This window comes from Cebus imitator, unplaced genomic scaffold (assembly GCF_001604975.1).
Source record: "Cebus imitator isolate Cc_AM_T3 unplaced genomic scaffold, Cebus_imitator-1.0 Scaffold280, whole genome shotgun sequence".
Taxonomy (NCBI): domain Eukaryota; kingdom Metazoa; phylum Chordata; class Mammalia; order Primates; family Cebidae; genus Cebus; species Cebus imitator.
This window is the reverse complement of record NW_016107595.1, coordinates 1,448,029-1,462,986: the sequence shown is the minus strand read 5'-3', so window position 1 is coordinate 1,462,986 and position 14,958 is coordinate 1,448,029. Positions and strand designations below refer to the sequence as shown.

Genomic DNA, 14,958 nt, shown 5'->3' with positions numbered 1-14,958 from the left:
AAAAAAAAAAAAAAAAAAAAAAAAAAAAAAAAAAAAAAGAAAAGAAAAAGAAAGAAAGAAAGAAAAAAGGAAAAAACTGCTTTAGATCACAGAACCTGGAAATTCAGAATTTATTTATTTAGAAGTTGGGAAAATGAGTGGTCTTCACCCCTTCCTGGCTCCCTGCCTCCACCCTGCACCCCAGCTCTGGGAACCAGTTACCTTGTGTTGGGCTGAGCCACTGGCATGTGTGGTGTGTTTGCTACAGTACCCACACGTGCCCAGCCCTGACCAACACAGGGCAGGGGCTCGACCCCACCTGCCCCTGATTCAGCCTGGCCCAGTCACCACCTCCCTCCAGCTTCCACATCAAAACCATCATTATCGAATCCATCCTTTGGATCTCCCCTGCCTCTCCCAAGGCTCCCCAAATCCCTGCAACGGTTCCTCACACCGCTAAACATCTTCACAGTGGACCTCAGCACCAGCGTTCGCTCATTCTGTCATTCATTCTTTCCCTCCCTCATTCATTCCTTCCCTCCTTCACTCATTCAGTTTCTGGTTTTTTGAGACAGGATCTCACTCTGTCACCCAGACTCGGGTACATGACCGTGGCTCACTGCAGACCTCCCAGGCTCAAGTGATCCTCTCACCTCAGCCTCCCTAGTCACTGAGACTACAGGAGTACACCACCACCCCAGCAACATTTCTGTATTTTTTGTAGAGATGGGGTTTCACCATGTTGGCCAGGCTAGTCTCGATCTCCCGGGCTCAGGTCGTCCACCCGCCTCGGCCTCAAAGTGCTGGGATTACAGGCGTGAGCCACCACATCCGGACTCATTCCATCCTTATTCATTGTCTCCTTCACTCATTCATTCCCTCCTTTGTTCATTTATTCCCTCCCACATGCATTTATTCCCTCTATCATTCACTCTCTCCTTTTTTCTTTCCCTCCATTTATCAGTTACTCCCTCTTTCATTCATTCATTCCCTCCTTCATTCATTCAGGCAGCCGGTGCATACCAGTGCCTGTTGTGTTTTAGGCACTGTTTGCAGCTCTGGGGACAGAGCACCCAGACCACCAGGCCCCACCCTCTGGGGTTCACAGTCCTCTGGGGAGAGAGACCCCTTCCATGTACATGACTGAATACCAGACAGTGCTGGATGGTGACAAGACTGCAAGGGGTGATGTGGTCGGTCCTGTGGACCCGGGGCAGAGGCAGGGGACGCCCTTGAGAGAGGCAGGTGGTATCTGAGCAGGGCCTGGTGAGGCAACAGGGGGCGGCTGTGGGTACCTCCAGACGGCGGCCAGTGCAAAGGCCCTGGGGTGGGAACAGGCTTGGGAATGGGGCACAGTTGAGGACCAGAGTGGAGGTCAGTGCGGGGGAATCAGGGGAAGGCGAGATGAAAGGGGCATGAGGTCTGAGGCAGGCTCACGGGCCCCAGGAGGGGTTCACAATGAAAACTGTGGAGATGGGAGGGTGGTGGGGTTTGCTGGAGGAGAGCATCTGGGGGAGAGGGCCAGGGTTTTCATGAGACATCCTGCATGGGTCAAACCATTTATCCTGGAAGCTCCTAGAAGGCACCTCTGGCTGCTTTGGGGATATGATCAGGTGGCTGAGCTCCTAGTGACAATGCCTCCCTATCCCCAATGACCACAAGCTCACTGAGCTGAGCAAAGCCCCCCCACACCTCCCCACTCACTGAGCACCCCCAGCATCCTCATCGCCTCCCTCAGGAAGCCTTCCAGGCACCACATGGCCCATGCATGCTTGCTGTTCCCCCATCACAGCTCTCCCTAAATGGGGCCAGGTGTGGTCAGCGGGGCACGCTGGTCTCAGGGGGTTCTCTTGTCCATCCTGGGAGCCCTCCCTGTCCCCCTTCACTCTTCCCCTCAAAGCCTTGCACAGAGCCCCTGGATCATGGGTCTATTTCCCCCTCCTTCACTCATTCCCTCACTCATTCATTCCATCACTCACTTATTCACTCATTCATTTCTTCCTTCATCATTCATTCATTCCCTCCATCATTCAATGACACCCAGGAGATCTATGCGTCTGTGTGTCTCTAGCATCTGTGCGCCTGCTGGAACATGTGCTCAGTCAACAGAGGCTGGACCAATGTTCATTTCATGCGCCTGAGTCCAGCACCCAGTGCACCTGCCCTCCCTAGCGGCCAGCTGCAGAGGCATGAACTCTGATTCCTGAAATGGTGAGCACCTACTGAGAGCCAGCCCCACACTAGCTGAGACCCTGCGGTGATAGAGACAGACCCTCCTCCCACTCCATTCTCTCCCCCACCTTTTTTTTTTTTTTTTTTTGAGACAGAGTCTTGCTCTGTCGCCCAGGTTGGAGTACAGTGGCGCAATGTCATCTCACTGCAACCTCCGCCTCCCAGATACAAGTGATTCTCCTGCCTCAGCCTCCCAAGTACCTGAGACTCCAGGTGTATGCCGCCACATCTGGCTAATTTTTGTATTTTTAGTAGAAATGAGGTCTCACTTTGTTGCCCAGGCTAGTGTCAAACTCCCGAGCTCAGGTGATCCACCTGCCTCGTCTTCCTAAAGTGCTGGGACTACAGAACGAGCCACCACGCCCAGTCATCTCTCCCTCTTCATCTCCCCATCTCCCCTCCATCTTCCTTTTCCTCCAGCTTCATCTTCCTCTCCGTCCTCCCCTCTCTCCATCTCCCTCTCCCTGGCTCGCTCTAGCCACACCCAACGTTTCACTGTTCCTGGAACACACCCGGCATGTTCTGTTCCTGCCTCGGGGCCTTTGCACAGTCTGTGCACTCGGCCGGAAACACTCTTCCCCAACCTTCGCATGACTCCTCCCCTAGGGGCTGGCTCAAGTGTCAGCTTCCCATGTGGCTATTCTTTTTGTTTTTGAGATGGAGTCTCGCTCTTTTGCCCAGGCTGGAGTGCAATGGCATGATCGTGGCTCACTGCAACCTCCACCTCCCAGGTTCAAGCGATTCTCCTGCCTCAGCCTCCCAAGTAGCTGGGATTACAGGCATGCGCCACCATGTCTGGCTAATTTTTGTATTTTTAGTAGAGACGGGGTGTTGCCATGTTGGCCAGGCTGGTCTCAAACTCTTGACCTCAGGTGATCCACCCACCTCGGCCTCCCAAAGTGCTGGGGTTACAGGTGTGAGCCACTGCACCGGGCCTCAGGTGGCCATTCTTGGACCCCCATCTGTCACTGATCCGCTTCCCACATTTCCTTTGCTTGTCCCTGTTATATCGTTTTCTCCACGCACTTCTAGACTTCAAATGCCATATTCAATGTCCTCATTTACCACCTTGGCCTTGACCTGGCTCTCCCTGCTCTGGGCAGACAAGGGCTTGCATCTGTTACATTCTAGCCCCAGAGAGACAGCAGACGAGGAGACAGCCCAAGACCCTGCCCTCCTGGAGCACAGAGAGCTTGCTACAAATAATCTGTAGGGAAGGGAAGTGTCTGGGGCTCTCAGATCAGGCTCGAATCCTGCAGACCCAGGAGAGAGCAGCCACCCTGGCCCCAGCCCCATCTCAGAACCCTGGGCAGGTTCTGGCCCACCAGGTCTCCCTGTGGGGACCTGCCCTGCTGCTCTCTGGGTGGCTCACAGGCTGCTGATGAATTAACATTTCCAATTGGAGAGTTCCCTGCTTAAAAGGAGACCTTCAACAAATGTCAAACAGGCCGGGCTCGGTGGCTCACACCTGTAATCCCAGCACTTTGGGAGGCCGAGGCGGGCGGATCATGAGGTCAAGAGATCGAGACCAGCCTGGCCAATATGGTGAAACTCCATCTCTACTAAAATACAAAAATTAACCAGGCGTGGTGGCGCCTGTCTGTAGTCCCAGCTACTGGGAACGCTGAGGCATTAGAATCACTTGAACCCAGGAGGTGGAGGTTGTAGTGAGGTGCAGGTTGCAGTGAGCCAAGATCTCGCCACTGCACTCTAGCATGGTGACAAAGGGAGACTCTGTCTCAAAAAAACATTAAAGAGTCAATCAGCCAGACAGGTATGCAGGTTCACGCCTGTAATCCCAGCACTTTGGGAGGCCAAGGTGAGAGGACCGCTTGAGCCCAGCAGCTCGAGACCAGCCTGCAACGTGCTGAAACCTCGTCTCTACTAAAAATACAATAACTAGCCAGCGGAGCAGCATGTGCCTGTAGTCCCAACTACTTGGGAGGCTGAAGCAGGAGGATCGCTTGAGCCCAGGAAGTCAAGGCTGCAGTGACCCAAGATGGTGTCACTGCACTCCAGCCTAGATTACGGGAGTGAGACCCTGTCGCAAAAATTTTTTTAAGTCATTTTTTAAAAATGTAAATGGAGGCCAGGCGTGGTGGCGGGTGCCTGTAATCCCAGCTACTCGGGAGGCTGAGGCAGGAGAATCGTTTGAACTCGGGAGGCGGAGGTTGCAGTGAGCTGAGATTGCGCCACTGCACTCCAGCCTGGGTGACAGAGCGAGACTGTCTCAAACAAACGAACAAAAACTAAATCCTGTGCTTTAGAGCAACACGGACGCAGCTGGAGGCCATGAGCCTAAGCAAATTAAGGCAGGAACGGAAATCCAAATACCACGTTTTCAGTTATAACTGGGACCTGAACACTGAGAACACATGGACACAAACACGGGAACAGCAGACACTGGGACCTCCATAAGGGGCAGTTGAAAACGACCTATTGGATGTTCTGTGAACTACCTAGACGATAAGATGATTCCAAGCGCAAAGCTCAGCATCATGCAATATAACCACGCAACAAACCAGCACATGCACCCTGGAGCCTAAAATTAAAATGTTTACAAAATTGGGTGGACAGTGGCTCACACCTGTAATCCCAGGACTTTGAAAGGTCAAGGTGGGAGGATCCCTTGAGCTCAGGAGTTCAAGACCAGCCTGGGCAACAAACTGAGACCCTATATCTGCAAAAACAAAACAAAACAAAAAATTAGCTGGCCATGGCATGGCGGCATGTGTAGTCCCAGCTACTCGGGAGGCTGAGGCAGGAGGATTCCTTGGGCCCGGGCGGTGGAGGTTGCAGTTAGCCATGGTAGTGTCACTGCAATTGAGCCTTGGTGACAGAGTAAAACTTCAAGAAAAAATGACAATAGAAATAGATGTCTCAAAAATTTTTTTAAAAATAGGCCAGGCTCATGTCTGTAATCTGAGCACTTTGGAAGGCAGAGGTGGGCGGATCACTTGAGGTCAGGAGTTAAGAGACCAGCCTGGCCAATGTGGTGAAACCCTATCTCTACTAAAACTGCGAAAATTAACCAGACATGGTGGTGTGTGCCTGTAATCCCAGCTACTTGGGAGAGGTAGGAGAAACACTCCGTCCGGGAGGTGGAGGTTGCGGTGAGACGAGATCGTGCCACTGCACTCCAGCCTGGGCAACAGAGTGAGACTCCGTCTCAAAAAAAAAATTTTTTTTAAGTTAAAAAAATTTAAAAATTGGCATCTTAAAATCACGTGGGGTGCTGCTGTTCATTGTAGCTCCCCGAGAGCAGATCAGGCCAGGCACGGAGGCTCACCCCTGTAATCCCAGCATTTTTGGAGGCCGAGGTGGGTGGATCATTTGAAGACAGGAGTTCCAGACCAGCCTGGCCAACATGGCAAAACCCTGTCTCTACCAAAAATACAAAAATTAGCTGTGCATGGCAGTGGGTGCCTGTAATCCCAGCTATTCAGAAGGGAAAGGCACAAGAATCGCTTGAATCTGAGGCAGAGGTTACAGTGAGCCAAGATTGCGCCACTGCACTCCAGCTGAGCCACAGAGCAAGACTCCATTTTTTTTTTTTTTTTTGATTTTAAGAAGGATACAGTTGAGGAGATGCATAAGGCAAAGTGGGGGTGGGGGCAAAGCTTCCACTCTCTCTCCTGGCGCCGCCCTCATCCTTTTTTTTTTTTTTTTTTGGAGAATTGCTAAGTCTCACAAGACTCCATTTAAAAAAAGAAAGAAAGAAAGAAAGAAACAATAAAAATATGAAATATGTCTCAAAAATTTCAAAAATAAAAAGTCGGCATATTGAAGTCGCATGTGGGAAATAACAGCCCTATTCACTGTAGCTTCCAAAGTGCAGAAGATCAGAAAAACACCAGACGCCCTACAGCAGGGAAGGGACGAGCTACACAATGGCTTGATTTCACCACAGAAGACTGGGCAGCCTGTGCTAGAATCGGGCCCCCCCCGGCAGGCTGATGACTAACAGGGCTCAAAGCATGTGGGAAAATTCAGTGATTTCATGGTAAAGACAGCAAATCCAGTACAAAGACACTGACTGGCCTTTGTGCCCCCCTGGGTCTCCAAAACTGCCAGGAAAGGGATTTGTTTTGTTTTGTTTTGTTTTTGTAGAGAAGATCTCATTTTGTAGGCCAGGCTGGTCTTGAACTTCTAGCCTCAGGTGATCCACCTGCCTCGGCCTCCCAAAGTACTGGGATTACAGGTGTGAGTCACTGTGCTCAGCTGAGAATCTTTTTATATTTTATTTTTTAGAGACAGGGCCTCAACTCTGTCGCCCAGCCTGGAGTGCAGTGGCACAACCTCAGCTCACCGCAACCTCCTTCTCCCAGGTTCAAGCCATTCTCCTGCCTTAGCCTCCCAAGTGGTAGCTGGAATCACAGGTGCCCGCCACCACAGCCACCTAATTGTTTTCTTGTATTTTTAGTAGAGATGAGGTTTCACCATGTTGGCCAGGCTGGTCTCGAACTCCTGACCTCAGATGATCCACCCGCCTCAGCCTCCCAAAGTGCTGGGATTACAGGTGTGAGCCACCGCGCCCAGCCCAGAGCACCTGTTATACACCCAATTCTGCTCTGAGGGCTTCCTGTGACAGAGCATCCTGAGAACACCATGACGGGGTTCAAATGTTCCAGCCATGGGGACAGGGCCATTATTGGGGGTGCAGCCCCTGGCAGCAGGCTCCCCGTCCAGAGGCAACAGAACAAGAAACAGGAACTGAGGCCACAGCTGGTCACTCTCGGGCAAACACCAGGGCTAGATGCGGGAACACAAGGATTCGTCCCCAGCCTCCCGCTCTCTTGGTCTCACTCGTTCTCTCTCAAGGACGCCCACACGGGCAGGCAGTGGATTCCGGTGCTTGGTTCCAGCCACATGCCTGGGCAGCCCTGCCTGGAGGCTGCTCAAGCCACCCCAACCCCAGGGACAATGAGCCCACTGTCCGGCTCTGGGCCCAGGACTCCGGGGGTGGAAGAAATCAACAAGGATGAATACGATCAGATTTCATGCAGGAAGTACAGGGCACGTGAGGAGAGCCAGGGCAGGGTGCTGAAATATTTTCTGAAGCCAGGGTCTAAATTTAGCACCCCCACCACACCAGTGTGGCACAGTGGCTAAGGGCACACACTCTGGAGTCGTATCCCTCCCCTGCTGTGTGTTCCTGGGCAAAGGACCTCTCTTCTCTGTGCCTGGGTTCTCTCATATGTAAAACAGGATTTGTCAATATCCCTTCATTTCTTGAGACAGAGTCTTGCTCCCTCGCTCAGGCTGGACTGCACAGGGCAATCGTAGCTCACTGAAGCCTTGACCTCCTGGACTCATGCAATCCTCCCACCTCAGCCTCCTAAGTAGCTGAGACCTCAGGAGAGCACCACTCCTCCAGCTAATTTTTTGTGTGTAGAGATGGAGTCTCACCAAGTTGCCCACACTGGTCTTAAACTCCTGGCCTCAGGAATTCCTCCCACCTTGGGCTCCCAAAGTGCTGGAATTACATACATGAGCCTCCACACCCAGCCTCCATCACTTCTGATGTATTCTATTCATTAGAAGGGAGTCACTAGGGCGTGGTGGTTCAGCCTGTAATCCCAGCACTTTGGGAGGCTGAGGCCGGCGGATCACCTAACGTCAGGAGTTCGAGACCAGATTGGCCAACATGGCAAAAACTTGTCTCTACTAAAAATACAAAAAAATTAGCTGGGCATGGTGGCAGGCACCTGTAATCCCAACTACTCAGGAGGCTGAGGCAGGAAAATCGCTTGAACCCGGAAAGTGGATTTTGCAGTGAGCCAAGATTGTGCCACTGTACTCCAGTCTAGGCAGCAGAGAGAGACTCCATTTCAAAAAAAAAGGCCAGGTGCGGTGACTCATGCCTGTAATCCCAGCACTTTGGGAGGCCAAGGCGGATGAAACACAAGGTCAGGAGTTCAAGACCAGCTTGACCAATGTGGTGAAACCCCTGTCTCTACTAAAAATACAAAAATTAGCCAGGCATGGTGGCGCACACCTGTAATCCGTTACTTGGGAGGCTGAGGCAGGAGAATCGCTTGAACCAGGGAGATGAAGGCTGTGATGAGCCGGGATCGCGCCGCTGTACTCCAGCCTGGGCAACAAAAGCAAGACTTTGTCTCAAAAAAAAAAAAAAAAAAAAAAAGAGAGAGAAAGAAAAAAGGCTGTGCGCAGTGGCTCACGCCTATAATCCCAGCATTTTGAGAGGCCGAAGGGGGCAGATCACAAGGTCAGAAGTTCAAGGCCAGTCTGACCAACATGGTGAAACCCCCTCTCTACTAAAAATACAAAAATTAGCCGGTCATCGTGGGGCGTACCTGTAATCCCAGCTACTCGGGAGGCTGAGGCAGGAGAATCACATGATCCCAGGGGGCGGAGGTTACAGTCAGCCTAGATTACACCACTGTACGCCAGCCTGGGCAACAGAGTAAAACTCCTTCTCAAAAAAAAAAAAAGAAAGAAAGAAAATTCACTAGGTCCGGCCCACACTCAAAGGAAGGGGACCATGCAAGAGCGGGAAGAGCTGGAGACAGGGGTCCCTGGGGCCATCTGCAAGGCTGCCTCCCACAGGCAAGTATGTCCAGCCATGTCAGGGACTTAGAGTGGACCCATCTCCTGCCCTGTCCCCAGGGGAGACAGAACCAGGCATGGACACCCCAGGGGCTCCTGGGAGCAGAGCTGAAGAGGAAGGGATGGGCCCGGGTGAACCCAAGAAGGAACGACAGCCTTCCGCCTAACAAACATGTCCTGCACTACTGCTATATGCCAGTCCTGAGGGGCACAGGGCCACAGGTGCCAAGACCAACGCAGTCTCCTTCTGTGCCCCTATGGCGCCCACCACCTAGAAAGAGGCCCAAGACTAAAAGGCAAGAAAACAGCCCAGATGTGGTGGTTCACACCTGTCATCCTACCACTTTGGGAGGCTGAGGCAGGAGGATTCCTTGAGCCCAGGAGTTCAAGACCAGCCTGGGCAACATAGCGAGACCTCTCCTCTACAAAAAATAAAGAAAATCTGCCTGGTATGGTGGCGTGCACCTGCTGTCCCAGCTACTTGGGCGGCCGATGTGGGAGGATCACTGGAGCCTGGGAAGTTGAGGCTGCAGTGAGCTATGATCATACCACTGCACTCCAGCCTGGGTGACAGAGTGAGACCTTATCAAAAACACAAAAACTTCTAATCCCAAAGCAAGGAAAGAAAAGAAAAACACAACACTAAAAATGCAGGGTTAAAATGAGTTAACTATTTTTTTGTTTTGTTTTGCTTTTTTGAAACAGAGTTTTGATCTTGTTGCCCAGGCTGGAGTGTAGTGGCGCAATCTTGGCTCACTGCAACCTCTGCCTCCCGGGTCCCAGCGATTCTCCTGCCTCAGCCTCCCAAGTAGCTAGGGTTACAGGCACGTGCCACCACACCCAGCTAATTTTTGTATTTTTAATAGAGACGAGGTTTCCATGTTGGCCAGTCTGGTCTCAAAACCTCAGGTGATCCGCCCACATTGGCCCCTCAAAGTACTGGGATTACAGGCGTGAGCCACTGGGCCTGGCCAAGTCAAATCTTTATTGAAGTAGAAACAAAATGATCAGAAAATAAGGACCAGTCAGAGGCCAAAATGTCATTGTAGTCCCAGGATGGGGACAGCTTAGGTGTCAGACAAGGCAGGTTTGAATCTGATAAAAACTCAAATGATGCCCATTCAACATAAAGGTGAACTGGAAATCAAAATAAGATCTTCCTTTTTTTCTTTTTTTTTCTCCAAGACAGAGTCTCACCGTGTTGCTCAGGCTAGATAAAGTACAATGGCACGATCTCAACTCACTGCAACCTCCGCCTCCCAGGTTGAAGCAATTCTTCTGCCTCAGCCTCCCGAGTAGCTGGGATTACAGGCACCCACCACTATGCCTGGCTAATTTTTGAATTTTTAGTAGAGACGGGGTTTCACCGTGTTGGCCAAGCTGGTCTCGAACTCCTGACCTCGTGATCTGCCTGCCTTGGCCTCCCAAAGTGCTGGAATTACAGGCATGAGCCACTGTGCCCAGCCAAGATCTTTCCTTAACATACACACCCCAGGAACTGAAAGGAAGGTTGGTATCTCAGAGCCTTTGCTGTTTAGGAGGAAGGGGTGAAATCTCTGTGGTGACTCATAACCTCACATGAGCTGGCAACTCCAACCACCCCATCTGGGTGTCTGAAAGTCCTCAAGTAGACAACATGGATGAAAGCGGTCCAAGCTGGGCGCAGTAATCCCAGCACTTTGAGAGGCTGAAGCGGGAGGATCGCTGAGGCCAGGAGTTCGAGACTAGCCTGGGCAACATGACAAAACCACGACGCTGCAAAAAAAATGCAAAAATCTGCCCGGTATGGTGGTGTGCACCTGTCGCCCCAGCTACTCAGGAGGCTGGGGTAGGAGGACTGCTTAACGCCAGGAGTTCCAGACCAGACTGGGTAACATACCAAGACCCCATCTCTATAGAAAACAATCTTGTAAGTATCCAGGAGCGGTGGCCAGTGCTTGTAGTCCCGGCTAGTTAGGAGGCCAAGGTGAGAGAATTGCATAAGCCAGGGAGTTGGAGGCTGGTGCAGCTTGGGCAACAGAGGGGAGACCCTGTTTCAGAGAAAAAAAGGGGCCAGGCACGGTGGCTCATGCCTGTAATCCCAGCACTTTGGGAGGCTGAGGTGGATGGATCACCTGAGGTCAGGAGTTTGAGACTAGCTTGATCAACATAGTGAAACCCCATCTCTATTAAAAACACAAAAATTAGCCGGGCACGGTGGCATGTGCCTGTAGTTCCAGCTACTTGGGAGGCTGAGGCAGGAGAATCGCTGAACCCAGGAGGTGGAGGTTGCAGTGAGCCGAGATCGTGCCACTGCACTCCAGCCCAGGCCACAGAGCGAGTCTCTGTCTCAAATAAACAAACAGGGAATAGCCAAGAGGCAAGTGCAGCTGGAAGGGTGACTAGAAGGAAGCAGGCAGAGGCTGAGACATCATCAAGGACCTCAATTCTGAGGGCAGCAAGGAGCTATGAGAGGGTGCTGAGCAGGAAAATTCAGCAAAGACTCCCAGAGGGAGGGCCCGCCCCGGCTAAAAGGGGCCCAGTATGTCCTGGGCAGCTTCAGCTCGACATTGCAGCAAGTCTTTCTGGGGACCAGGTGAATATATGGAGGGGGGCAGTGGTGAGCGGGTAGGGAACAGATGGTAGGACCTTCGGCGCCCAGCTAGGGGCTGAGTCTTCCTTCTGCAGAGGATGGGCTGGCCACTGGAAAATGTGAGAGCAGAGGGCACAGGCAGATTTCCACATCAAAACAACCGAGGGGCCAAGGCCCAGGGCCATGGCGTAGGGAAGAAGGGGTGAGTTTTAGAAAGTGCAGAACTGGGCGGGCGCAGTGGCTCAGACCTGTAATCTCAGCGCTTTGGGAGGCCAAAGCAGATGGATCACAAGGTCAAGAGATCAAGACCAGCCTGGCCAACATGGTGAAACTCGTCTCTACTAAAAACACAAAAATTAGCTGGGTGTGGTGGTGCACACCTGTAGTCCCAGCTACTCGGGAGGCTGAGGCAGGAGAATCGTTTGAACCCAGGAGGCAGAGGTTGCAGTGAGCCGAGTACCACTGCACTGCAGCCTGGCAACAGAGCAAGACTCCATCTCAAAAAAAAGGAAAGTTCAGAACCAGTCAACTTACAGGGGGATCCTTCCCATCTCCACACCCTCTGCGCCCTCTTACAATGGGTCTGTCCCTCTTGCAAGTCCATCTTACAGGGAGCGATGACGGTGCTGAGCCCTGCCCCCACTCAGCCGGTGCTCACCTGCTCCCACGTGGGGCTGTTCCTGAGATCTGCTCTGATAGGAACTTCCAGCAATGCTTCACCCCAGAAGGACCCTCAACGGCTCATTTGATTAAGCCCCTCAGAGGCACTGCAGAAACCCTCCAAGCATACTTGCCCAGGACACCAGAATCTGCCCCCCTAGCCTCAACCCAGTGTCCCAGTCTCCAGAAGAGACCTCCAATCAAGTCCTGGAATACACAGCAGCCTCCCTACACACTCTGAACAACTCCCAAACCCAAAGTCCCACACACACGCGAAACTCTCAAACAGTACCCCAGCTGTAAACGGTCCCGAGGAACGACACACCTTCAGAGACCCTGTAAGTCCTTTATAGATTTCCTAAACAGCTCGCTCATCCCTCAGAGAAAGCCCTAGATAGATCCAAAATGTCTTGGCAGTCCCCACAGACTATCTATTGGGTCATCCCTGTGAGCCCCGGTGACCCACTGGAGAGCCCCCGAAGTCTCTCACAGTCATCAAGGCTCCAAAGAGACACCCACACCGCCACAGCTTTCCAATCAGCCCCAGCTCCCTGGAACTTCCACCAGCTGCCCAGAGACCCCCAAGTTGCCCCCAAACACCCTGAGATCTAAGCAGCCTGCAACACCCTAAGACCCTGGAGGCTACTCGTCTCCCCCGAGAAACCCTTAAAGTGTCCCCTGCAGTCCGCTCAGGGCCCCGCAACTGGTCACTCTCTCAGGCCGCGTCCCCGCCCCGCCCCCAAACTACAAAGCACCCCCAACTCTCCGGACCCTCCAAGATGTCCCTGCAATCCAGCCCCCCCACGGCACGCCCTAGAGCCCTCAGCCCCGCCCCCAGCCCTGGCCCTGGCCGGATACCCTCAACACTCACAAGAGGTCTCGCCTAGCCGTCTTGCAGACGATGCGCAGGAAGCGCCAGCCGCCGCTGCCGACGTACACGCCGAGAGCCGCTGCCGCGCTCCAGGTCCAAGGCAACCCCAGCAGCCACAACAGCGCCAGCGAGACCACCGAGGCCGTGCCCGCACCCGGAGCCCACATCCTGGGGAGGCAGACAGCGCTGAGGCCGCGGGCCTCTCAGGCTCCGCCCCACCGCCGGCCCCGCCCCATCCCTACGGTAAGCCCCGCCCCCAGGACTCGCTCCTTCCCCCGCGAGTCCGGGAAGCGCGCTGAGTCAGACTCCGCCCCCAGGCCTGGGATTGGTCAGGTCCTCAGGTCAGGCACCGCCCCCTTTCCAGTTCTAGTTAACGCCCCCTAACTAGAACCAGACCCCGCTCCCAGGCCTTGAATTGCCCAGGTTCCGGCCAGGCTCCGCCCCCGAACCTTGGCTCGGCTCTATCACATATTTTTGAGCCCATCCTTCCCTGCCAATCTTACAACAGGCCCCGCCCCCAGAGTCAGCTTGTCCACTCGTCGGTCACTGCCAGGCCTCGCCACGTGCCTTCACCTAGCCTCTAACCTCAATTCCCGAATTCCCCTTCACGTTCTGTGCCCTTTCCTCCTGGTCCTGTCTCTACCCAGTGGCCTTCTCGCTGGTCACTGGGCCCCGCCCTCAGTTTGGCTCCTAGCCCCACGCACAGGCAGAAGACCTCTCCCTCAGAGTCCCGCCCCTCTTAGCCAGGCTCCACCCCTAGGTTAAATCCATGGTCCCCCACCCACACACACCCCGCCCTCCCGGAACTAGACCCCGCCCGCGTCCGTTCAAGCCCCACCCCAGTCCCGGGCCTGGACCACGTTCTTGGGCTCAAATACTATCCTGGCCACGGGCCCAGCCCTCAGGCTTCGGCCGCGTCACCACCTCCTGGATTTCACTCCGGCTCAGCCCGCAGAGCCGAGGAGGACCCTCTTCCAGAAGCCACGACCATAGAGAGGCAACTGGGCCAGAGAGGCAACGGCCAACGAGATGTGGGGACTAGAACGGCGCGCCGGGGACGGCCGCTGTCTCCATGACGACCAAGCCTTGCCCCGCCTCCTCTAAGAAAACGCGTGCGTCTTGCAGCTGTGGGGCGTGGCTCACAAGATCGCAGGACCCGAGCCCTAGATGGCGTGCAGGATACCTACCCCCGGGGATGAAAAATATCCCAGTCCACACCCACTGCCCGCTGGGCTGGATTCTTGCCCCAGTTTGTCCTAAATCCAAGCCCCAAAGCCTCTTTCGGTCTTAAAAACACATTTCAGAGCCCCGGGGAGTGCTCAACTCAAAACTTGGAGCCTCAGATGTTTCTAGTTGTAAGTCCCGCCGCGGTCTTAAACGTATAATTTAAGGACACAGCTAATTCTTAATCCATGTCCCGAAGCCTAGTCGGTTAAGCCTGAACGTCACACCCCAAGATCCCAGGGAGGACAAAATCCACACGCCAGGTCCCCATCCTTCCTAGAAGCACCCACAGGCCCTTTACTTGCACCCCAGGGTCCTAGATGCTCCCCCCAGCGTGGGCCAGCGCTGCCGTGGGGGCACCCCCCACCCTGTTCTCTGGCTGACCTTAAGCTGCAAGCGGTGCCTTCAGTCTCCCAGAAGCTCAGGCAGGAGGCAGGCAGGGACTAGGGGTCTGAGGCCGGGAACCTTTCTGTTTCTGCAGACTCTTGGGTGCGCTGTGCCCACTATGCGGGCTTCTCCTTTGCGGTTCTTCTCTTCCAGCTCCCCCTCCTCTGCCCCACTGCCGACTCCACCACTGCTTGTTTTCTGCCCTGCTTGGCCGACCTTTCCAGCGTTCTCCTTGGGAGGCCGCCCAGGGCCTGCTTCCAATGCATTTGGAAGACAGGGCTGGGCAGGCGCTCACCCACTACGCTGCCATTGGTCCCTGGCAGCTGGGTGGCTGGAATGGGGGACCACGAGGAAGATCCAGAGGACAGGCCCAGAGCCAGCCACTGGCCTGTCGCTTTCTGGGCCTGGAAGAGTCAGCAATGACCAATAACTATAGCTGCACTCTTTTTTTTTTTTTTTTTTT

The 14,958-nt window shown here is 53.8% G+C and overlaps 1 protein-coding gene across 2 annotated transcripts in view; it reads right to left on the bottom strand.

Moving 5' to 3' along the window:
- Positions 1-14,726, bottom strand: part of SLC27A1 (solute carrier family 27 member 1) — a 28,289-nt gene extending 13,563 nt beyond the window's left edge. Inside the window, exons 1-2 of one of the 2 annotated variants that reach the window (XM_017501250.2) lie at positions 14,493-14,726; positions 12,885-13,052 (exon numbers count right to left, since the gene is read on the bottom strand). In XM_017501250.2, coding sequence (XP_017356739.1) covers positions 12,885-13,051 — 167 coding nt within the window. In that variant the 5' untranslated portion in view covers position 13,052; positions 14,493-14,726. Of the gene's footprint in view, positions 1-12,884; positions 13,053-13,469; positions 13,574-14,492 lie in introns of those variants that run through there. The other variant, XM_017501251.2, reaches the window with a different exon arrangement.
- Between the last annotated feature and the right edge of the window lie 232 nt (positions 14,727-14,958).